Below are 25773 nucleotides of genomic sequence, written 5' to 3'. Positions count from 1 at the left end.
GACGAAGGGTGCTCAGACAGGTAAGGGGAAGCAGCACCACCAGGGGGGGTGGTCGCAAGCCTGCGCCTGCCCGCCAGCAGAATTTTCAGTGAGTCCCGGCCCTACGTTGACGCCCCCTCAAGTTGCCCCTCTTTCGTCCGGCGGTTTCCTTTTTTCGGGCCCGCGGCATGTGGGGCAGACTGGTCTCCAACCAGTTTTTCTTGAGGGTGGTGTGGTCGGGGTTTTCTCTACCGCTGTCGTCACAACCTCCATTGTCCGCTCTACCTTGGACGTTCCCCCCTCCTCGAGAGCCTGCCAGATGGCAGGCTCTTCAGGACGAGGTGAACTCGTTGGTCGAGAAGAAGGCGGTCTACCCCCTTTCTCAGCCTTCTCTGGGGTTCTGCTCCCGCCTGTTCACCGTCCCCAAAAAGGACGGCCGGTTCAGGCCGGTGTTGGACCTCTCCACCTTGAACTTGTACCTTCACAGGTGCAAGTTCAAGATGGAAACCCCTTCGTCGGTCCGGTTGGCCATCCGGCCAAACGATTGGGCCATGTCTGGGACCTCCAGGATGCTTACTTCCACATCCTGGTGGCCCTGGGGTACCGACATCTGCTCTGGTTCGTTTGGGAGGGCACGGTGTTCGAGTTTCGGGCCCTCCCATTCGGCCTGTCCTTGGCCCCTCTGATTTTCAACGGGGACAACAACACCACATGCTTAGCTTACCTTCGCCACCAGGGGGGCACCAATTCTCGGTCCCTCTCCCTGTTGGCGGAGGAGATTCTGCTCTGGTGCCAGACCAATCAGGTCCGGATGTCAGTCCAGTTCGTTCCGGGGAAACTGAACGCCCTGGCCGACATTCTCAGTCGGGGCGATCAGGTTCTCTCCACAGAATGGACCATCGCTCACAACGTTCTACAGCGTCTGTGGGCAAGGTGGGACCGTCCTCTGATCGATCTGTTCGTAACTCGATTCAGCGCTCGGCTTCCCAGGTACGTCAGCCCCTTTCGAGACATGAATGCGTTCCACTTGGACGCATTCACTCTCTTGTGGAGGCTCCTCGATGCTTACGCCTATCCCCCGACATCTCTGATTCCGAGGGTGCTGGCAAAATATCTGCAGGAACGACCAAGACTGATTTTGGTCGCGCCTTACTGGCCAACAGCTCCGTGGTTTCCAGATCTTCGCGGTCTCACCCACGTAGACCCTCTACCTCTGGATCTGGACGGGGGAGGTCTGCTCCAGCCTCGATCATGCCTCCCTCATCCACGTCCAGAGAGTCTGTGCTTGACCGCATGGCTCTTGTGCGCTCCAAACTGCTTGCACTAGGATTGCACAAGAGTTCAGTAGAGTTTTCCTTGAACGCTAAGAGGCGATCAACTAATCAGCTCTACGACTTACGCTGGAGAGCTTGGGCCACCTTCGCCTTGTCCAAGGGGATAAAGCCGCTTTATCCCTCAACACAGGACTTGGCCAACTTCCTGGTGGAAGTGTATCAAAAGAAGAGTCTTTCTTCTAAGACTCTTCTTGGATACAGATCTGCCATCGCTTCCACGATTGCGGCCGCTACTGGTCGCAGAACTGAACACTTGATCAGGTCCTCCCTCATCGCTAATGTCCTTTCGGGTATTAGCAATGCAGCGGTGTCTAAACCTCTGGTTTCATTTCCCAAGGGGGATGTCTTTCTGGTCCTCAAACTCCTGCGTAGCAATGAGTTTGAACCCCTGGCAGGCATCAGTATCAAGTTGCTGATTTTTAAGACTAATTGTTCCTCATCGCTTTAGCCACTTGCCGTAGACTCAGTGGTATTCAAGCTTTGAGTGGCCTGGACTTTGACATTGAGTTCACCACACAGCAGTGGTTGCTAGCATGGTCACGTCAGTCTAAGGTATGTTTCTTGGGTATATTTTCTTTTACGGTAGTACTGTTCGAAAATTGCCTGGGTATCTTAATCCTTGGATTTAAGTGATTTTGATTAAGGAGTTTAATACTCTACATATCACCCTCACACCACTCTGGTATTCTGTGCAAGAATAGTACTGTCGAGGTAAGTGTTATATTGACTGTAAGGCTTCTTTTTAAGCCTACTGTCTATATGATACTTACCGAGACAGTACTATTAGAGTTTCCCTCCCGCCTCCCCTCTTGATATGTTATGGGCTTTTTGAGGGTCTGCAGCTCATAAAGAAAGAGGACGCGCCACCTACATCCTGTAAGGGGGAAGCACTCGGACAGTGCTTGGGATCCACGGTGGCGCATGGTTATGGGAGATAATTGTACCCACTCAGCGTTTTGTCCAATTTTTTCGGCCTATAATAGATAATGTGCAAGAATAGTACTGTCTCGGTAAGTATCATATAGACAGTAGGCTTAAAAAGAAGCCTTACACTCTATGTAATCGGTCAGTGTTAGTCTGTCCGGCCGGCCGTCTGGCCGGCCGGCCGGCCGTAGACACCACCTTAACGTTGGACTTTTCTCGGAAACTATCAAAGCGATCGGGCTCATATTTTGTTTAGTCGTGACCTCCAATGACCTCTACACTTTAACGATGGTTTCGTTGACCTTTGACCTTTTTCAAGGTCACAGGTCAGCGTCAAAGGAAAAATTAGACATTTTATATCTTTGACAAAGTTCATCGGATGTGATTGAAACTTTGTAGGATTATTCTTTACATCAAAGTATTTACATCTGTAGCCTTTTACGAACGTTATCAGAAAAACAAGGGAGATAACTAGCCTTTTCTGTTCGGCAACACACAACTTAACGTTGGGCTTTTCTCGGAAACTATAAAAGTGACCGGGCTCAAATTTTATGTGAACGTGACTCATTGTGTTGTGAATAGCAATTTCTTCCTGTCCATCTGATGCCTCATATAATATTCAGAACTGCGAAAGTGACTCGATCGAGCGTTTGCTCTTCTTGTTTAGTTATGAAAGAATTGCAATTCCCATGATGAATGGAGAATAAATGCATCACTTATTTTTGTAATACATGTTTGTTTCAAACAATGCATAACTATGTTTGGTGCAAAAGCCAAGACAGGTGTTCACTATTCTCATGTTGTCTTTTGAGAATAAATGTTTGATATTTCACTTCAGTGTGACTTTGATTATTTCTTTGTTTGAATTATAATCTTCAATCAACCAACTTTAAAATTTCACAAATCACGTAGTTTCGGTAAACTACGAGAAGTGGAATTCAAAACATAAACAAGTACTCACCTGAGTCGAAGTTTGTGTAGAATTCCACGATATAGATTACAGGAACAGAGGGATATGTGCCCGCCCTTCAGTTTCACCCTCTCCATTAAAGGAAATAACAAGCTAATTTATCAAATGTAAATGCAACTAAAACATTTTTGGTTGCTTAAAGAAAAATCAGATCATCTGATATGGTTATATCAGATGACCTGTGCTGTGAAAAATGGCGTGTTTCCGGCGGTGTGTGCATCTCGCATATCCCTCCGTTCCTGTAAACTACATCATGGAATTCTACACAAACTTCGACTCAGGTGATTACTCGGTTATGTTTTGAATTATTGCATACAGTCCCTTGGCCAATTTGGCTTGCCACTAATAAAAGTTGTGTAAATGATTATTGGGCAAGCTAGCTGCTTGTGTTGAATCTTTGCCTCTTGCCTTCAAGCATTCATAACACAATTTGTTTTAAAGCAGAGTTTGATCATCTTGATGTGTTTTGTTGCAGAGTGGACATCCACCGTCGTGATAACATTGCACCAGAGACAGTAAGTTTATTTTGATACGTCACTGTTGTCAAATTATGGTGGGAATAGCTGTAATTGTAAACGTCTTTTATTCATTTGTTAATGTTCAAAGAGATCATATGCTCTGGAGACATTTATTCGTTTTTTCTCCTTTTTCATGACCAAATGGAATGTTTCCAGTTGGAAATTGACATATGGGTTGCTTTCATTTGATGGTGAAGATCAAAGGAGTGATGTTCATGTTTAAATGTTTAGTCACAAGCCTGATTTGAATACAGGAACCACAGTTTGAAGTTGTGGAAAAAATTTGTCAGACTAACCTCGTGTGGCTTTAACAGCACAACCATCTAGCGCATCACTGCTCTCTTCCTTTCAGCTGGTTACAATCAAAGGATCTCCTGAGGCTTGCTCCAAAGCCTGCAAAGAGATCATGAAAGTGGTCCAGGCAGAGGCACAGTCCCTCAACAGAGGGTAGGTCATCTTTCTTCTTCTCCTTTCACATTTCATTTAAAAATGGAAAACAATTTGATGATGGGGTGCATATAGCAATTCCTGAAGTCTGAATTTCTGCAGTTTGAAAAGCTTTTCAGCAAGCAGTGTGGCAGAGAATAGTACTGATCACTAATTGGTGTTTCTGGAAATTCTTCAAGCACAGCTTTCATACTGCACATGCACCCATGATGAAAATGTATCAGATGACAGTTTATTGACCTGAAACTTTTACCTCAAATACTTGTTACAGTCTCCAGTGGTGTTTTCTGTTTGAGAAAAGTATCGAGTGTCCGTTTATTGGAAGGTATGATTTGTGTGGAGAGGCAGGGCTCCCCAAATTGTGCATCCTTGTGTCCTATACACTGTGGAAGCTGGGAAAAAACTGTTGCATGAAGGTCTCGCAGAACTTCCAAAAGTCCTCCTGGTTTTTGGACCCTCTGAAGTTCCGTCCAGTGGACGGACCCCCAATGATTATGATTGGGTGTCCTTGGAACCTCTAGGTAAAACATCTATGGGGAGCCCTGGAGGTGTGCTTTCATTGATATTATCTGTAGTTTAAAATAAGTTCTCAATCATGATTTGTGTTTTCAATTTTGGTAGCTTTTCAAATTGATTTTGTTTTGATTTTCAGAGACTGTCCACTGCGAATCCTTTGCCCCAACAGTCTGTGTGGTCGTATTATTGGTAAAAAGGGGAACGTCATCAAAAGCTTCATGGAAAAATCAAACACAAACATTGTTGTATCCAGGTAAACAAATGAATCATTCAAACGCTTGTGTGGTGCTCACTTTGCTGTGAGGTAGGAGACTGAAAGAAGAGATATTGTGTAATCTGTGCATCTCCTCATTTTTATGAATAAAATAAAAGAAGCAAGGTCTGATAATACTGTTTTCTTCAAAACATTTCCACACTTATCGCCACAGGTGTTGCAAGGCTAGAGAAAAAAAAAAGAAGCTATGAAGAGAAGAGTATAAGGATCTGTTCATTCTCTGAAACAGTTATTTTTCTGTAGTTCGCTTTTCAATATTAGTTGCGTGCCAGAATGTTAGCAGAGAAGTGGCAAATCTTAAGCTCTGATTTATAATCATGGCTTTGTGTACCAGAATCTTAGCAGAAAAATGGCAATTCTAATGCTCTGATTTACAAGTCATGGTTCTGTGAGCCAGAATGTTAACAGAGAAGACACAATTGTAATGCTCTTGATTTACAAGTCATGGTTCTGTGAGCCAGAATGTTAACAGAGAAGAAAGACACAATTGTAATGCTCTGATTTCTAAGTCATGGTTCTGTGAGCCAGAAGGTTAACAGAAGACACAATTGTAACGCTCTGATTTCTAAGTCATGGTGTTGACAGCTTCGAGACCACCCCGTACCCTGGCAGCATGAACGACATGAGCGGCTACTACGTGGACCGGGTGATCACCATCACGGGCAACCTGGACGACGCCATCAAGGCAGAGGAGATGCTGAGCGAGAAGATGCGCCAGTGCTTCGAGCAGGATGCCAACCTGTACCAGGTGAGTGAGGTACTCATCGCAAACTTTTTCTTTCTTGTTTGGTGTGGATGTGTTACTTTGGTTTTTGGGAGGGCGGATAGGTGGACTCCTTTGAAGATAGCTCTAGTTAGGCACCCCTAACTCATTTGCTTTACAGTGGAACACCCAACCACGCTTCTCTTTTTATAGCTTGAGTTTTTCAGATTTCTGTTCATAAAATCTGAAATGCTGCCTCTATGTATGGATTTTTTCCTTTGGAAGACCTGATTATCTCATATTTTTAGATATCTTAAAAGGGGTGGTCCACTGGACGATTTACACGCTTGGTTCACAATGACCTGGTCAACCATTCTGATAATCATCGGTCCACGCTATCGCTCTGTCTCTCTAACAGGATGAATAATTACTACACGCATTAAAGGGAAACCTACCAAAACAAGAATACAGAGTTATCTCCCATATGTTTTTCGCTAATATTTTTCATAAGACGAAAGACGAACGTGATTGAATGGCCGACTTCGACAGTGATCTTCGTTCTGTTCTTCACAGTTATGATAAAGACATCGTTCTAAGGTCAAAACAAGTCGAAATTTTGAGACAGCTGTGGGAAGGAGACAGTGATATTGTTGCATCACTCCCAACTGGTTACGGAAAAAGTCGTCTGCTCCGTTGCCATTTTGTTATGATCATGTGACAAAGTTGATTATCACGTGACACTTTTGCCATATCTAGAGTTGTTTGCACAGTAAATACATCTGCGAAAGATAGCTCGCTTGAAACTGTCTTACACAACAATTCCTTTCCAAATTTAAAAATTACACACCATGAAAAATCATTATCGACGATCGCGAATCTGCTTATATCAATAACACATTACGAAAAGCTCTAAATATGTAAAAATATGTTTTGCATCAAGTGTATTATTGCCCCAATTTCTTTCAGCTCTGTTAGGTCACCCCTCTCTCTCTGGGACTAGAAATAATTGTGAGCAAATTCATTTTAGCAGAAGCCAGTAACGAGAATCCCTGACTGACAGACATAATCAGATTGAAAACGTACTTTGCAGCATTTATCTACAAGCTGTAGGGATAGCAGAAATCTCCTGTGGTTTTGTGGTTGAAGCTCATGTTTCTCTTAAAATCAGTGCTTGCAGCTTTTTCTGTACCTTGACCCGTGTACCTTTGACATGAATTGCTTTGTATTTAATATTTTTCTAACAGTTTGCTCTTGGCTTGTTCACAGCAGAACGGCGGCTTTGGGTTGCAGCAACAACAGATGATGTTCAGCGGCCTGCCCACCCTACCCATGATGCCTGGCGGCATGAACAACTACCCTGGTGCACGCCCACCCTATCCATACATGGTCAGTCACACAACACTTTATCTTCTCATCCCTCCTGTCTTTGCAGTGTCACATATCTATATGATTATCTTCAGACTTTTTGCTGAATTTTTTATTTATTTATTTATTTTTTTACCTCCAAGGGTGCAATTGTAAGGCAGTTTGAGAATAGGGCCTGGAATCGGCTCACTATTTGGGATTCAAATGTTTTTTTTAGACTATTGAAATGCTGAGCAGATACAAATGAGTAACAACTAAAAGTGTCTCAGACATGTGCAGAAGCATTAAGCTTGAAGCCAATTACAGAAGAGTTTAAATGTAAATTAAATTACATATCTTACCCAACTCACATATAGCAATTAACCCTAGTTCAGTGCTGGTAACGCTGTACGCGTTCCCTAGGTAACAAGGGAGACAACTCTAAAAAAAGAGTGACCAATACCCATACTGGTATCAAGGCCAGACCAGTACTGAGTCTGTCTTCCGTATGCGTGCGCATACGCCGCCATTTGTAGTCATTCCTACCTCGGCGCCCTGTCAAGTTGGTCGCTATTTTGTACGCTCTGGCTGTTTTGCAGCCGTTGTCACTTAGTCTTTTGACTTTGTTACATTCCTCTTGGTTTTCTACTCTTCGTTTTGACTTCGCTACTATGTTGAGGTGAAATCTTTCCTTGTCTTTTCATGATTTTGACGGCGTTTTTGGCCACAATTTGGACTTGTAAAAAAAATTTCAACATTTTTTTTCTTCAGTCTTTTTGTCATGGCTGATAATACCAGGAAGAGGCATACCCCTAAATAGGTGGCTGCTGAGTCCTCTCCTTCCAAGAAAACGCCTAGGAAATCTAAACAAACCGGCCAGGCTGTTGTTTCTGTTTTAGAACCGACTTCCAAGAAATGTATTGATGTATTGGTCGATTTGCCGGCTACCTCCATTTTACCTGTTCGGTCTTCGGACAAGGTCGTTCATGAAGATAAGCCCGTTAAAGGGACTTCCTCTTCTGTGGGTTCTGGTTTGGCTTCTGCGGACGTAGCTGCTTTGCTACTCTCGTTCAGTTCGTAGGTTTCATCTTTGGCTGCGGAGATTTCGTCCACGAGAGCTGAGCTTCGGGCCCTTCCTTCCGTGGTGACTGATGTTTCTTCTCTAGCCAAGGTTCGCCCTTTCCCTTCCGCTACAGTCACGCACGCGGATGTTCATGCTGCACAGGATGATGACCGTCACTTCCTTTCCTTGAGTGGTCCGTCTTCCGTCGTTCCAGCTCAATCTAAAGGTATGTCACACACCTTCCCAGCACTGAGAATTCGGTTATCTAGAGCAGCCATCTATAAATAGCCCAGCCAGCTGCACACAGCGAGCCAGCCAGTCAGCTGAGGGTGCCAGCAACAAACTGGCCTGTCTGACCGTAGCTGTAATACTCTTACTTACAACTTTATTTAATGATAGCTGAGCCGTTTGTTGCATTTCTTTTTTGAAATTTGACACATGACTAGATCGATTTCTGCAGATACCACTCAATGCAATTGTAATCCCATTTCAATTTGGTAAGAAGTATTTATTAGTACTAACTGATTGAGGTGCTTTGGTGTGTTTTGAAAGTGTTAGCACACTTTTACTACAGACATAATACAGTTTTGTTTTAGAGGCAACAAGCATGCTAAACACAGAACAACAAGCAGAATGAATGAAGCAAGCCTTACCTTTGCACCAGAAAGTAGAATGAATAACTGCTAATCCAATACACTGCACTCCATTGTATTGTATACAACTTTCACAATTCATTTTGACGGCATGAAAATGAGCACAGTCCACACAAAAACAACAAAATAAAACAGCACAGATACCAACACATTCACTTTCCTTTAGATAAGGCACATATTCATTCCAGTAGTGCTTGCTTTCCACAGAACAGAGAGCACAGTGAGTGGGAGTAGACACTCGTCCCAAAGTACAGACCAAACCCATGGCGCCCCCCCCCCCCCCCCCCCACCCTTTTCCCCCCCAGACAAGTCTTTCTTCCCTAGAACTGTTTATTACAACCTGCAGCATAGCATCTCTCCCAACAGGTCTAGGTACCAGCAAAGCTACAGGATTAGAGGGAACTGAGATAAGGGGGCATTTGTTTTAACATCTGGAATCCATTTCCTGCTCAGTGCCAAGGGGCCAGTTTCACTTAAAGCTGCCTACTATCAATTACAGTGGGGATAAACATCCCTGGCTCGACACACAGCAAGCTAATTGCCTGGCTGACAGACTGGTGCAAGATAGTGGGGCATTAGAATGAAGGGAATGTGTTGTAAATCTCCTAGAAACAGCACTCGCCAGAGATAGAGACTCTGCTGGCCGCCATTTTGGATTTCCATTGCCCTGGTAACCAGCCAGTGCGGGCGCACTGGCAGAACCAACTGGGTCGGCTAGGCCGCGAACCGAATTCTGACCTGCACAGCGCGGCTGAGAAGGTGTGGTCAGCTACGCAAGTAACCGGGTTCTCCGGCCAAAGCGTAACTCGTCTTCAGGAGAAAGTAACCCCTGACGTGATTCGTAGGGGCGAAAGTTCTGATCCCTGGGCTGGCTTCCACCGCTCTGTCGGTCGGTCAGTGCGGGGTAGGGACCCTGAGGAGTGAACGGAAGTCTTGGTGCACCCAGCCTTATCAGAAGATTTTGGCCAGGGTGTGCAGCTTGCGCTTCCGCCCTGGGGGCAGGAAGAGGACAGTAAAGCTGGCTCCTTGTTGAACTATGGCAGTCAATTTGGGGGTCAACTTCCGGATTGCACGGATGTGCACGAAGGGTGTTCTGATGAGGGTGCTTCCGCTATGGGGGAATGCACTGAATTCAGGTTGCGGCACAAGCTGTCAAACGCTGTTGTGTAGGCAGCGGAAATGGCTTTCAAGTATTTCGAGGAAGGGGTGGTTGAGTCTAAGGCTCAGGTTGTTCCACCACCTTCTGCTCTTGGTGATTTCCGGAGTTCCAAGGAGACTAAATGTTCTTTCCGGTTCCGGGAATCGCCGTCTGTGGCCTTCGACATGTCGAAAGTTCTGATGAAATTTCGTCCTCATCCTCAGTCGAGTACTCAGAGCTCTACTCACAACACAGTGAGGCACCTGAGTCGGCTAAGCCTTGGCTTGCTCAAGCTGATCAACAAGCTCCTGCTTGTTCCGCTGGCTTTCCCTAACCCTAACCCTAATTTCAAACTGGGTACTCAGCCTATCAATCTGATTGAGGCTTTTACTCTACCTAGGTCAGCTCTTCCGGTTACACCGGAACTAGCCACTCTAAGGGAGGATGGGTATAGTAGGGACAGGTCTGTCCCCTATACTGAAGCTTCCCTTTTGGCATTGGAGGAAACTGGAAGGTCTCGGTTGGAGTTGTCTTCCGTGTCGGAGTCTCTCCATAGATCTTTCTCAAGGTCGATTGAAACTTCTCTTGATCCTTTTGAATTTCGGTTTGATGCCTCCTCGGAGGATGTGACTACCCTTTTGGCTACTTTAGCCAAGGTTTCACAAGAACAGACGAATCTTTCGGCCAGACTGTATTCACGCAGTACATTCTCGCTGATCGGCTTTCCTAGCTGGGTCTAGGATCAGAGACAAAGGCACGATTGATAACCTGAGGGTCTCACCTTTCACGGAGGGCTCTCTCTTGGGTCGTACATCTCTCGATGCTCTGCAAAAAGACTCAAGATGCAAGAGATTTCGCCATTGCTCGTATTGCGCATCAGGGTTTCCAGAAAACGCAGAGCAAGCCTCAAGGTCAGAAGCCTTCTTCCTCTGGTGGGGGCAAGGCACAGAACCAGAACACTTCTTCGCGAGGTAGGGGGCGAGGTGCTCCTTATCAGAAGAGGGGCTCTTCTTTTGGTGGTTCTAGGGGGTCGGGGCGTAAGCCCCCACCCCAATGATGCCTTCCCGAACCTCTGATCCCGGTAGCCCCCACCTTTGTGGTGGCGGGCGGCCCCTCCAGGACGCTTGCTTCCTGGTCACGCATGGTGGCCAGCGAGTGGATCTTAGGGATAGTGCGTTCGGGATTCCGTCTTCTCTGGGCAGAGGGAAAGGCTCCTCTGACCAGGATACCTCCGCCTTTCAAGTTTCCAAGAGACCCGGAGGCCAAGTCAGCTGTGCAGGGAGAAGTGACTTCCCTCCTTTTGAAAGAAGCGATCGAGGAGATTCACGATCAGGGGTCTCTGGGTTTCTATGGCAGGCTTTTTGTTGTCCCCAAAGCTTCAGGAGCATGGAGACCGGTTCTCGATCTGTCAACTCTGAGCAGATATCTTCGAGTTGTGAAATTCACAATGGAGACTCCTGCCTCGGTGAGAGAGGCTCTCCGGCCAGGAGACTGGGCAACTTCTGTCGACTTGACGGACGCCTATTTCCATGTGCTCATGCATTCGGCGGACAGGAAATTGCTGCGCTTCCGCTGGGGAGAGAAAATTTTCCAATTCCGGGCTCTTCCTGTCGGTCTCTCTCTCTCCCCTTGGATATTCACCATGGTCATTCGTCAACTCTGTGCCCTGGTGAGACAGGAAGGTGTGCGGTTGAGGGCATATCTGGACGACTGGCTGATTTTACATCAGGACCAGGACCTTTGCAGAACACAAACGCAGAGGGTTCTCAGTCTGGCAGGGCAACTCGGCTTCACAGTGAATCTAGTGAAGTCGGAGTTGGAACCGTCCCAACATTTCACTTATCTAGGGATGGAGTTCAACACCTTGGATTGGTCAGTCCGCCCTTCTCAGAGAAGGGTGGACAAGTTGCAGGCTTTGATTCGCTCTCTCTAATGAAAGAATCTATCCACGGCCCGGGAGTTGTCCTCGCTGCTAGGTCAGATGGAATCGATGGCTCCGCTGGTTCCTCTTGGCAAGGTTCACAAGAGGCCTTTTCAGGCAGCTCTGCAAGCACAATGAAATCAAGCGACTCAAGGCTGGAATGTCCAGGTCGAGTTGGGGAGTTGGTTCAGCCGTACCACGGATATGTGGCTCCTTCCCTGGGTTTCGCAGGGAGTTCCCATTGCTCCCCCTTCCCCGGAGAACGATCTGTTCACGGACGCCTCCCAGACAGGTTGGGGAGCACACCTGGCAGAGCAGACGGCGTCAGGTGTTTGGGACGCCAATCAGGTTTCTTGGCACATAAATGCACTGGAGTTAGAGGCTGTGGCTCTGGGTCTTCAGGTGTTTCTGCCTCTTCTGTCAGACAGCCATGTCAGGTTACATACAGACAACATGACTGTAGCGGCCTACATAAACCGCCAGGGCGGGACTCGGTCTCAGGGGCTGTCAGACAGCGCTTTTCACTTACTGATTTGGTGCAACGCTCATCGCATTCTTCTGTCAGCGACTTATCTCAAGGGCAGTCTCAATGTCTTGGCGGATGCCCTGAGCAGGGGGGACAAGGTCATACACTCGGAGTGGACTCTGTCCCACCAGGCCCTACATCGTCTCTGGGCGCAAGTGAACAAGCCGTTCGACTTGTTCGCGTTCTCATCCAGACTTCCTCTCTTTGTGTCTCCGTTCCTGGATCCTGAAGAATGGGCGGTGAACGCACTCAAGATGGATTGGTCAAATCTGGTGGCCTATGCCTTTCCTCCCTTTCGCCTTCTGGGCAGAGTCGTGAGAAAGGCAGACATAGAGAGGCCAGCGCTGGTTCTGGTTGCACCTCTTTGGCTCAGCCAGCACTGGTATCCCGATCTACTCCGTCTTGCGGTTCGTCCTCCAATTCCACTCGGAGTAAGAAAGGGCGATCTGTTACAGCCTCGGTCAGGCATACCGCACGAAAATCCACAAGCTCTACAGCTTCACGGGTGGATTCTGTCAGTCTCTCTGCTCCGTGCAGGGGCCTCAGCTTCAACTCTGAATTTGGTGCAACATGCTCACAAGGATTCGACCAATTCGGTGTATTCTTCACACTGGGCGGCTTGGTCGAAATGGTGTGTTGATCCTCTCTCTCCTAGGTCTATGCAGGTGGCCAACCACTTGTCCTGGCTAGCAGATCAAGGAGCTTCTCCCTCTTCTCTGCGAGTTAGATCTTCGATCTCTTCTACTCTCAAGCAGTTAGGTCACAAGATTAACCTCAGTGGGGTTATTGCTAGTGTCATCAAGGGCGCTTCTCTTGACACAGCTCGTTCCAAGGCACAGCTCCCTGCTTGGGACCTGTTTTTGGTTTTGCGGTTGCTTGCTTGCCAGTTTGGCTAATGTGACGAGGAAAACTCTTTTCTTGGTTTTACTTGCTACCTCTAGGCGGGGTAGCGAAGTTCATGCGTTATCTGGACTTTCGAGGGATATTTCGTAGGAAAAGAATGGCTCCATTTCTCTTAAGTTTAGACCTGACTTTCTTGCTAAGAACCAGAAACCTGGTCAAACATCCCCTCTTATTCGCATTCCCCCCTTGAGCAATGTTCTTGCTCCTGGAGACCCTGATGTATTTAACTGCCCCGTTAGAGCCCTCAGCAGCTACCTGTCTCGGACTTTGCCTATTCGCTCTGAAACACAGAAACTGCTTTTTATCTCCCTCAACACGGTTCGGGGGAAAGGCATTTCGAGAGTCACTTTGGCCCAGTGGGTTTCCACAACGATTAGGCAGGCTTACATCTGGTGGGAAAGCCAGTCAGGCGATAATAGAGCAATCTTGCCTCTTACTGCGGCCAGGGCTCATGAGGCTAGAGCCTGGGCTTCTTCATTAGCAGTTCTCTGTTCGGGGCGCCTCTCAGAGGTCCTTGAGTCGGCTTACTGGCGCTCTGAAGATGTGTTCATCAACTTCTATCTGAGAGATGTTGCTGGAACTCGACAGGATAGTAGTTCTGCGTTGCCAGCTTTGGTAGCGGCAGGACAGGTCCTTCATTCTTGATATGGTGAGTACCCGCCACCTATAGTAGCAATCTGCTATATGTGAGTTGGGTAAGATGTAATTTAATCAAAAATTTTAATAATAAATTTTCATTTGATTAATATACTTGCCCAACTCACATCGTTTATTCCCTCCCGCCTCCCCGCTGTTGGGGGTATATTTTTCTAAAAAAAGGAAGTGAGTTGGGCTTCGGTTAGAATGACTACAAATGGTGGCGTATGCGCACGCATACGGAAGACAGACTCAGTATTGGTCTGGCCTTGATACCAGTATGGGTATTGGTCACTCTTTTTGACTCACATGCGAAGCAAAAGTGAGTCTATGTACTCACCCGAGTCGTCCGTCCGTCCGGCCGGCCGGAAAACTTTAACGTTGGATATTTCTTGGACACTATTCAGTCTATCAGTACCAAATTTGGCAAGATGGTGTATGATGACAAGGCCCCAAAAAACATACATAGCATCTTGACCTTGCTTCAAGGTCAAGGTCGCAGGGGCCATAAATGTTGTCTAAAAAAACAGCTATTTTTCACATTTTTCACATTTTCTCTGAAGTTTTTGAGATTGAATACCTCACCTATATATGATATATAGGGCAAAGTAAGCCCCATCTTTTGATACCAGTTTGGTTTACCTTGCTTCAAGGTCAAGGTCACAGGAGCTCTTCAAAGTTGGATTGTATACATATTTTGAAGTGACCTTGACCCTGAACTATGGAAGATAACTGTTTCAAACTTAAAAATTATGTGGGGCACATGTTATGCTTTCATCATGAGACACATTTGGTCACATATGATCAAGGTCAAGGTCACTTTGACCCTTATGAAATGTGACCAAAATAAGGTAGTGAACCACTAAAAGTGACCATATCTCATGGTAGAAAGAGCCAATAAGCACCATTGTACTTCCTATGTCTTGAATTAACAGCTTTGTGTTGCATGACCTTGGATGACCTTGACCTTGGGTCAAGGTCACATGTATTTTGGTAGGAAAAATGTGTAAAGCAGTTCTTAGTGTATGATGTCATTGCTAGGTTTAGTTATTTGACCTTGACCCTGAAGGTCAAGGTCATGTCAAGGTCAAGCATGCGAGTCGTATGGGCTTTGCCCTTCTTGTTTAGAGTTGTCTCCCTTGTTACCAAGGGGACACGTACAGCGTTACCACCACTGAACTAGGGTTAATTGCTATATGTGAGTTGGGTAAGTATATTAATCAAATGAAAATTTATTATTAAAATTTGATTAATTATTATGATTGTTTTCACACACAAATTGTAGAAGCATGTTGTTTGAAGGCAAGTGCAGAAGAGTAGATTGTGTATGAATTATCAGTTCTCATCTTCATTGGAAGCATGTTAATGTTTTGCTCACCCTTTAGCCTGTAGGCGGCATATTTGCCCACAGGATTGTGTATCAAATACTAATTTTCAGTTTGAAGCCAAGTAGAGAAGAGTTGAAACGTGTGTGAATTGTGACTTGTTATCTTGACGTGAAGAATGTTTTGCCCACCCTTAGCGTTCAGTCAGTGATGTGGGCGGCATACTTCATCCACAGGGTGGGGCCACCAACTACTACCAACAACAACGCTCGCCCTACGGTGTGGGCCCCAACTCGGTCCTCCCTCAGCAGCAGCTGGAGGTGGTCTACCTCTACATCCCCGAACAGTCTGTCGGCGCCGTCATCGGCAGCAAGGGCCAGAACATCAAGAACATTATGCACCTTTCTGCTGCTCGCATCAAGGTGAGGGTCACAGTGGGCAATTCTCCAGACATTGATCGGAATTAGGAATCACAAGAAATCTGGAGGAGTTATTTCCCTTCCCCAGCAGTCATGTGGGCTAATGCGACTGCTGCATTATTCAATTTAAAGCCTTGGAATGAAGTGGTTAATTGCAGTAGCTGTTTTTCATATTCTTGTTCCTTACAATGAAGGAATCCCAGCTCTTACAGACTTTTACCAGTCGCTCTGTTATGCCGACCAGTTGAATCGAGACGTAACCCATATTTGACTGGATACGTGCCCGCGTGTAGGCTAGTCAAACACCGGGATACGTGCGAGCGAGTAGTGTAGCCAAACAACGGGATACGCATTTGTGTGTACTTTGCAGGTGATGTCGGAAAACTTGTGTACACGTTAATCACTGACGTAGACAAGTTTAGTTAACTACGTCACCGGATCGGGTGATGACTAAGCAACATCTGTGTACTATTTTTGAATATTTTATTTTCAAATCGAGGCGACTGTTTCCGTTTCCTGCCGAAGTAAACAAAAAACTTGTCACGTTTGAATACAACAATGGCGGAGATAGTCAGAAGTTCCCAAGCAATGGAAGCGATATTGAGGTGGATCGAGATAAAGAAAACGATCTACTGGAGAATCTAGACAACCAAGAAGTTGTAGAAACATTTGATCCAGCAATGAGAGCTGAAATGGACGAAATGCTCAGGCAGAATACATGATGTCTGACGGCGAAGACATGTCGGTGTCAGTTGTGGTTTTTCTTAGAATAGTTTATAACCATATGTTCTGCATTAAATATTGCTTCTTCGTGTTGAAAAATGGAGTTGAACACGGGTTGATTTTTTTTTACGATGAATTCTGAACTTCCTTTTATTCCTGAGTTCGTGGTTTTTATTTTGTCATCCTAAAATTCACATAAGTGTGTAGAAAAATCCATTTCTCATTTTTTTTTTATATCCATTTGGTGCACATATGACAAAAAACAGCTGCACAGTGACAGTTTACATGCAAGTACCCCACATTCACAACACTGGCACAAAAAAGCCCAGTTCTCACAGTGGAAATCTCTGTGACCTACTTAGCCTAAGCACTGGTGCTCTCAACCTTGCTTGCAGTCAAATATGGGTTAAACAGATTTACTTGATGAATTGACCATGTTTGAGAGGGGGAAAAACTAGCAAGAGAAATATCTTCTTTTGACTAGTTGCTGTGATTTCAACATGTACACGGTAAAATGCCTGAGGATATCATTTTAGATGAATCCCTGTTGTAGTTGTTGTGTTTTGTAGTGGGTGGAAAGTAAGGTGAGGCTGTGTTTTGTGCAGATCATGAGCGGCGAGGGTAAGAACGGCAGCAACGGCAGTGAGAAGTCTGGTGGTGGTGGTGGTCACCAGGGGCAACACGGTGTGGAGGAACGCAAAGTCATCATCACCGGCACCCCTGAGGCACAGTGGAAGGTATGTGTATGTTATTTCGTTGTGAAGACGGGGATGCGCAAGATATCACATTTTCACAAAAACCTACAGACTTACATGTCGAAGAAAAAGGGCGAATCAACCACAGCTTTGCCCTCTATCACTAGTTTCAATAACAAAATGATGGTGATTTCAAAATCCCATGTCCGATGCAATGAGTAGTGCTGACAATGTTAGGTAGGTTAGGAAATGTGTGCATGCCTCTTTCTGTAGCTTTCGATGATCAGCATAGAAATTGTTATGCTCTGCGCATGAGTTTCACTTTCGCAGACCTGTTTTCCCATTCGATTTTGCCGTATTTTGTATGCAAAGTTGCCAAGGATACGACCAATACGTTTGGAGAAAAAAACAACCGACGATCTTAAAGAAAATCAAGTTTGATCGTGATCACTAAATTGAAGAAGAACAAGAAGAAATCCAAAATAGGTTGCCAAACCTGTTCTCGCGATAGCCCAGTGGAGAAAATCCAGCTTTGACGTTTGGTCAATGTAATCACGTGAGACGTGATATGACGAGATTTTATCTGCCGCTGTTGTTGTCGTCGAGTCCAGCACGTTGACGATAATGTCGACGCGAAAAGCAGCAACGCCTAAAAGCTCCACTTCTGAAAACGGACAATGTTATTGCTGCCCTTGAAGCAATTGCTCAATATTTTGAAAATACGCTGAATCTCCGTGAAAAGTACACCAAATTCAAAGTGTGGGTAAACAGGTCTGATTTCGTTTTAAGCTATGTGATTTTATTTATGTAAATGTTATTAGATTTGTTTCACTAAAGTAGACTACATTAGGTGGTTGTTTGAGTTTTAACAAAAAGTTTTTCTTTCTCTAGGCCCAGTTCTACATCTTTGAGAAAGTGAAATCTGAGATGCGACTGGCCCAACAAGATGAGGTACACCTGCGTTCCGAAGTGGTGGTGCCCAAAGCCACCATTGGACGCATCATCGGCAAGGGAGGACAGAACGTGAGCCATGTGGAAACTAGCATAATGATTATTAACAGAGGCAGAGCAGTAATAATTGTTTCACTTTTGTTCTCAGTAAAACTATGCGGATTTTTTCTTTCATGATGAGTGTTCCATCCGTGTAGCCTGTATCTTACTGCTCATATCAAATTGAGTACTAATGAAAATGTTTTTATCTTGCTGGTCTGAACAAACATTTATTGTTAGATTTTGTGATTGACGATTTCAGTTAGGTGGTATACATGACCTTTCCTGCAGTGCAAGAAATGTACTTAGCGTTTTTTGCGTTCCAGTCGGTTGGAATGAAGAGTAGGGCTGTTTTTGTTCAGTGAAGGGTCAGCAGTTAGTGACATAATACACCTCTGGTAGATATGAATAAGGGAATGATGGTGAAGTGGTAAATTTGAACTCATTGAGAATCCTGAATTTCATGAGACTATTACAGTAGCCGATTGATGAATGTGCACGTGTCAGATCGATCAATGTGCATGCGGCTGATTGATAACTTTGCTTATTGTGCTCAGGTGAAGGAGATGCAGCGAGTGAGCGGGGCCATAGTGCAGGTGCCTGAAGACCAAGGGGAGGTGGAGGAGGTGCCCGTCACCATCATCGGTCACTTCTATGCCTGCCAGTCGGCCCAGCGACGTATCCGCGCCCTCATGAACAACATCCAGGGTCTCCAGCAGCCCCGCCGCACCGGCCGTCCAGGCTCCCAACAGCCTGGCCAGGTTCTCCAGATGAACGGAAACTAGACGTCTGCATGCCCCCTTCCCCCCCATCCCCTCCCCTTGGATCTCTTCCGCCCCCCACCTCTCACACCTCTGCGTCATGGGGCTGTATTGGCGTGACTTGTGAAAGACGCAGTGGTCTCGTTGCCATTGTCTTTAAAGGTACATGTTTTGGCTCGTTTTTTGTGGTGTACACTGCCAGTGACGAGGGCTCATGTTGTTGTTTGAATTGAGAGCATATTATTTTTTCACACTGGCAGAACTGAAAGCATCAAAACTTGTTATTATTCTTGTGATAAGCATCACACGGGTCAAGGCATGTACTTACGGCAAAGATAATGTCATTGAGCAGGAATTTTTGTGTGTGAGGTGGGGTGTGGAAGTACGTTATACGCCACCTGGATATGTACCAAAGAGCCTGCCAGCCTCCAGTCTCTTTCTTCCCTCCCTCTCCCTGTCTCCCTCCCCTCTCCCTGTCTCCCTCCCCTCCCTTCTCTGTCTCCCTCCCCTCTCTCTGTCTCCCTCCCCCCATCTCTGTCTCCCTCCCCTCCCTTCTTTGTGAAATCAGCTCCCCCATTTCATGTCTCTTGCCCATTTCTTGTGATCCCTGTAAAACATTTTTTCCCTGAAGAGTAGGAATAAAATCCACCCTACAATGCCGCATGTTATCCCATTCCTTGTCTTTCCCCATGCTGGATGTCTTTTTTCCGCCTTTCCTTTTTTTCCCCCTTTCATTACCCCCGTCTTACCTTACGGTCTTCTGCCTTTTCCGTTTACTTTCTTCATTTTTGTCCCATTTTCTGCTCTGTGCATTCTTTCTCCCCTGGGAGGGACCTTTGTCTTTTTTCTCTCTTCCCTGTAGGTTTTGCATAAAGTGCGGCACTTTGGCATGATAGATTTGAAGATTGACGAGCTTTCCCAAGCTGCTCTCGTTTTCTCTCTTTGCTCACGTCACTTATGAGATTGAGTGTCAAGACGGGGCACCTTAACTGTCAAAGAGAGGCATCATTATGTGGCAGGAAAGAAGTCAAGTGTCTAACGAAAAAAGAAGGAACGACCCATCAGCAAAAAGACGTAGAAAGTAAACAGTGGTCCCTTGTCTGTTTCCTGTTCAAGCCAGAGGTGTTCTTTCCTTTCAAGACTGGTGGCAGCTAACGTGATAACCAGTTACACAAGGAATGATTTTTTCTGTGTAAGCATGTGTTTTTGACTGAAGACGACACACAAGGTTGAACAAAATATTGAGCTTACGAGGCCATTGTCGAGTGCATGGTCGTGGTCTTTTTGTGAAGAGAATGGTTGAGAGTTTATTTTTTGATACATGTTGATGGAGGAGTTTGGTTTTTTTTCGTATTTTTTTCATCATGTTTATAAAGTGGGATACGCTTTTGTCCCCACTTGATGTTTATTATTATAAAATATAAAAGAAAAAAGTTGCTGAGCAGACTGTTACCGGTACTTTTCCTTCAGTTTCACTCTGACTCCGGATTCGCAGTGAATATGAGATTGTCCGGAGATGGTTCTCGCAGACTTTTTCCCCCAGTAACGGTATCAAAGACTAGTCAAAATGTCATTTTTGGTGAACGTTACTGCTGTTGCTTTTTTCCCCCTGGACTATTCGATATCTTTTCCTCCACTCGAAGGTTATCGCTTCGATGCCAGTTCTAACAGCCGCATAGACAGTGTGCCTACTGATGCACAGCAGTGTTACAGCTTCGGGAGAAAATGGAAACACGGGCAACTTCAATTGGATGCATTTGGATTTTTCTTTCTGGTTTGCAGGCCGACTCGGCTGTGAGCAGATCTGTACAGGATTGTATTCTAATTCACCTTTGGCATTGTTCCAGTTTTGTCATTTTGGTGTAGATTTGAATGTTCTTTTCATCAACAGTTGAATTTTCTTGCTATTGGACAGAACTGAACTCCACACGAGCTGATGTTCTCAAAGTGTGTTACTTCATTGTACTGCTTAATTTCTTCGAAAAAGAACTGTATGTTTTAGATTTGAAGTGTTTCCTTTTTCAACTACGGTTTTTGTGAATCAGTTTTGTTTTTGAATTTTGTTTGAGCTAAGTCTTGTATCCTACAGAAACAATGCGATAGAATGCTACGAAAATTCACTTTCAGCATCTAACGGAGATGTTTATACTCTTTTTCTGAAAAGCAGAAAACTATAGTCTGAAGGATTATCAGTAACAACAAGACTAGGCCTTGGCACGCTTGATTTGGGTTGTGCTTTGACAGTTTAATTTCTTGAAAGTTTCATTACATTTTCTGTGGTTTTTGAATTGATTGACGGCTTCTTTAAATTTTGTCTCTGCTTCTACCTGTACTTGAATGTTTGCATCAACCATTGAGACCGTTTTCTTGTTCAGCTCAGTAAACGTGAGCGACTTTATGAGTTTGACTTGATTTGATTTCTCCCAGCAGAATGGGCTGAAGATCATTTGCGTTGTTCATAATTGTTAGTCAGCGAATAATGCCTGACAAAGGCTCCAAGCTTGACTCGGACGTGGACAGCTTCAGACAGTGTTTGTACCAGACAAGGCACACTGTAGCATTATCAATCTTACTCACAATATGAATTTTTTCTTTGCTTTGGAATGGATTCTTGCATTATAACTTCAGTTTTTTTCTCTTTGTCTCGTTTTAGGCAAGAAAGCGGAGGAATAATTTTGAAAGACAAAAAAAAAAAAATAAAAAAAAAATTTAAAACTAAAATCAATTTCATTTCTTGAATCTGGATCTGCTCTTCTACAAATGCCAGAACTTTTCTGACCTATTCTTTTTTGGCATTCGGTTGTTTTGCTTTCTGATTATTCCACTGCTTGACTTTTGAAAAGTTTGACTTCTTGTTCTAAACAAGTTTGCAGTATTGCATGTACCGTGTTTCTGTATTCACAAATTACACATACCACTTTAAGAAAAAACACTCCCATAAACAAATAATAAAAAAACCCGTTGGTAGTCAAGTTGAGATTGGCTTGTGAACTCGCAATCAGGTTTGTTTTCTGTGCATTGGTGGCAGGCAAGCTTACTGCAATACATTGTCTCCTTACTACCACTCAAAAATAAATTATTCTAGTTTCAAGCCTTCGGTCTCCGTGTTTTTGTGTTGAGTGAGAGTGTAGCTGCTGTCTTTCTATGGTTGAACAGGGGAGCGCATGCCTTGCTACACACACACTCTTCTGTAGGACTTCACTTGTAGTTGTACATGTAGTGAACTTGGTGTATTGGAAATCAGTAAAACTTCAGGCAACGCCTGCAACAACTAATTATGTAACATGTTTGAGCAATAGACGAATTTCAGAATAGGTGTCAGGATTGCGTAGGTTGTGAGAGTATGTCTTTAAAACTTTCTCCAAACATTGTCCAATCATGAGCGAGAGGTGCGTCACCACACATGGCACCAGTCAGAGATTGTGTCACATGGGAAAGTGTGCCTCAATGTTGCCCAAGAGAAAACTTTCACAACCCATGCAAACCCGACAGTTATTTCTGTACATTGTCTACTGAGGGTCATTCTGCGATGTTTAAATCTGAATGAAGCTAGAGCTTTCAACACACTTGCAGGCCTTGGTGACCTCTAGGCAATAAAAAGCGAGTTGTGCACGATCAAATTTCAAGCAAAGGGTTGAGTTCAGATAAAAAAAAATTTAAAAAAAAAGGCTATTTCTCATTTTCTTGGCTGTTTTTGAAGATAGAACTTTGATATTGGGTTCATCCGTGGGCTCAGATGACCTTTGACATTTCACACTCTAGACACAAGGCTAACACCTTTCCGATTCCAGAAATCCGTTTTTTGAAAACCGGAAAATCCGTTTTTTTCAGTAAAACTTTAAAATAATTTTGTTGTTGTTAGGATGGTTAATGGAGGCAAATGTGCATTTTATAATTTATAAACATACATTTTGGTACTAGGCGAGGCTGTTCTTTGCCTCCACAAGAAAAGAAAAAAGCCTCGGCTTCCGTTGGCCCTGCCACCGTAGACCCCGGCCTTTCAGGTTTTTCACCTTTTTTTTGGAGTTAGCCCTGTAGACATATTGAAAGTTGCGTTGATCCTTATAAAACTTCAGGGAAGGTTGAGTGAAAAAGTGAAAATAAAGGTTATTAAAACTGGGAGCTTTAAAATTGTGTTATTTCATAGTCTCAGATGACCCTCACAAATGTTTTATATTACAATGACCTATTATCCAAGTCACACTGGCGCTAGTAAGCAACTGCGCCCTGCTATAGCGAAAGGGGAGTCGATCAACCCTTTCGATATCATCATGGAATTTTGGCTTTACTCGATACTTGGCAATTTTGATGTTTTTGAGCTAATCATTCTCCATGAAAAATATTTTTCTTAAATACAAATGGCAATGCATGATTTAACATTATTTTTACTTTTCTACTCATACCACGAACGATTAAAAATGTGTACATAATATGATTATTATAGCTATTCTGATGAACACGTGGGGGAATTCGGGGGCTGTGATTGGATGGTCTCTTCCGATCATCAAAGCATAATGCTACGGAAGTCGGCCATTTTTCTCAATATCCAAAAGCATATTGTCAATAAAGACGCATGGTTCCGGTTTCTTCCACGTTTACAGGCATGGTACTCTTCCGCCGATCGGCGGAAATCCGCCGAAAACGAAAAAAAGAAAGAAAAAAAAATCTGCTGATTGACTTGAGATTATTTTTTCTTACTCAAGCCTTGTTATCTTTCACTTATATCCCTCTCAGCTTCAAGGAGAGGGCACTAAACACATTTGAATTAGTAAAAAGTCGTCAGCTTCAGGGGGCGTTGCCCCCTGACCCCCAAAAGGGGCGCTGCCCCTTGACCCCGCAAGGGGGCCTGAGTGGCCCCCTGGACCCCCGGCTTTATTTCAGCTGAAATTGCCATTCCTTCAGTACCATGCCTGGTTTATAAAGTACATGCATACCTCGCCAGGTTTGTTTCTGTGACTAGTCAACAGACGATGCCATTTGCTTTGTGTGTGTTTTTGTTGTTGCTTTCTGTACATGACATACATTACGTGTAAAATCCAGTTCTTTAACAGGCAACAAACCTTGCAAATTTCCAGAAGCTGCAATCTGAAGCGACCTATCTCTGATTCTAGCAGACGATCTCTCCAATGTTTAACACAAAATCAGCAAACTCTCCTGTCACATAGAACGTCCATTGTATAGTGCAATGTTGAAATGAAGTTACCGGTCTGAAACATTTAGTCGTTTCTTCTGAGACAATCCTTGTTCTCTTATCATCTACAGATTTACCGCAGTCTTCACCACGCGAATTCCCAACAGAAGTCAGACTTTCGAACATACAATATACGTAGGCAAGTATGATACGTCATGACGTCATATGATTCCTAGCATATTGACGTAATGCTAAACATCCGGTTATCGCGAGTTTTCTCCGTAATACATGTCCGTGGGTTTTTCAATGTTCGGTTATTTCCGTGGCTTCATGCGGAAAGGGAACCGTCGTCTGCAATCAACAACATGGACCATTCTGGTACTTGTTGCTGACAAAAACACGATTTTAACACAGAATTTAATGTCAGAATAGCTATATAAACGCTATTGTGTTTTCATCGTAGCAATAGGGTCCGATATTTAGACTCGAACAAGTATAATGCGACTCGTCTTCGACTCGTCGGCATTATACTTGTCTCGTCTAAATATCGGGCCCTATTGCTACGCTGAAAACACAATAGCTGGTAATAATCAGTGTTGGCCTTCTCCTGAATAGCTGTTTAAAACGAGTTACGCCAAAATTCCGCGATGACGTCGATTTGCTCTTCTTGTTGATATGAGGACTTGCTATCAATGTCTACGTGAAATATTTTTTGTCCTGACATCTACACCTCTGCTGAAGAGGCAGAGTAACTGCCCAAAGAATGTTTTCTGTCAAGCAAACAAAACAAACATAATTATGTATTGAAGGCTGAAAGTAAAAGTATTTATTGTTGTGCGAGTGTGTAAAAATAGATTCATGACTTTCGGACTCATCAAATCATTATGCAGATAAGCAAAACGGAACACTAATTCATACATAAATACATTACTGAATACTTCAAAACCTTGCCTCTACAAATTTGAAAAAAAAAAAAATGGTACAAATACATTTACAGATACACACAGATCCTTCTGTATCATGCTAAAACCAAGACAGCTTTTTGCTGTAAACAACATACGGACATACACATGTATGCACTTTATTATGAATTATAGAAAAGTTGCACAGAAATAGAAATTTGCGATTCATTTATGACAAACTAAGATAAAGTACACTTTCAGAACACAAATACAGACAGATACCAAATACATGCATCTTCAATGACTTCATGCATCAAACTTCAGTGAACCAGTTCGAACTGCTGCAATAGGCTGCATGATTAATCCACAAAACCTTACATGAAACAAGAAGGGCAAAGCCCATACGACTCACATGCTTGACCTTGACATGGTCAAATAACTAAACCTAGCAATGACATCATACACTAAGAACTGCTTTACACATTTTTCCTACCAAAATACATGTGACCTTGACCCAAGGTCAAGGTCATGCAACACAAAGCTGTTAATTCAAGACATAGGAAGTACAATGGTGCTTATTGGCTCTTTCTACCATGAGATATGGTCACTTTTAGTGGTTCACTACCTTATTTTGGTCACATTTCATAAGGGTCAAAGTGACCTTGGCCTTGATCATATGTGACCAAATGTGTCTCATGATGAAAGCCTAACATGTGCCCCACATAATTTTTAAGTTTGAAACAGTTATCTTCCATAGTTCAGGGTCAAGGTCACTTCAAAATATGTATACAATCCAACTTTGAAGAGCTCCTGTGACCTTGACCTTGAAGCAAGGTAAACCAAACTGGTATCAAAAGATGGGGCTTACTTTGCCCTATATATCATATATAGGTGAGGTATTCAATCTCAAAAACTTCAGAGAAAATGGGAAAAATGTAAAAAATAGCTGTTTTTTAGGCAACATTTATGGCCCCTGCG

The 25773-nt window shown here is 44.2% G+C and overlaps 1 protein-coding gene across 7 annotated transcripts in view; it reads left to right on the top strand.

Annotated features, from left to right (window-relative positions):
* The window catches only part of LOC138981855 (insulin-like growth factor 2 mRNA-binding protein 2), a 46169-nt gene extending 24316 nt beyond the window's left edge, over nucleotides 1-21853 (top strand). For 2 of the 7 annotated variants that reach the window (XM_070354965.1, XM_070354964.1), the window contains exons 8-16: nucleotides 3683-3722; nucleotides 4078-4172; nucleotides 4825-4941; nucleotides 5548-5719; nucleotides 6932-7051; nucleotides 15372-15596; nucleotides 16922-17053; nucleotides 17903-18034; nucleotides 18559-21853. In XM_070354965.1, the coding sequence (XP_070211066.1) occupies nucleotides 3683-3722; nucleotides 4078-4172; nucleotides 4825-4941; nucleotides 5548-5719; nucleotides 6932-7051; nucleotides 15372-15596; nucleotides 16922-17053; nucleotides 17903-18034; nucleotides 18559-18786 (1261 nt within the window). In that variant the 3' untranslated portion in view covers nucleotides 18787-21853. The remainder of the gene's footprint in view (nucleotides 1-3682; nucleotides 3723-4077; nucleotides 4173-4824; nucleotides 4942-5547; nucleotides 5720-6931; nucleotides 7052-15371; nucleotides 15597-16921; nucleotides 17054-17902; nucleotides 18035-18558) is intronic. The other 5 variants (XM_070354968.1, XM_070354966.1, XM_070354970.1 and 2 more) reach the window with 5 other exon arrangements.
* The last annotated feature ends 3920 nt before the right edge of the window (nucleotides 21854-25773 follow it).

Source organism: Littorina saxatilis, linkage group LG12 (genome assembly GCF_037325665.1).
Source record: "Littorina saxatilis isolate snail1 linkage group LG12, US_GU_Lsax_2.0, whole genome shotgun sequence".
NCBI lineage: Eukaryota > Metazoa > Mollusca > Gastropoda > Littorinimorpha > Littorinidae > Littorina > Littorina saxatilis.
Note: the sequence above shows the minus strand (reverse complement) of the source record. Positions and strands in the feature narration are given on the sequence as shown.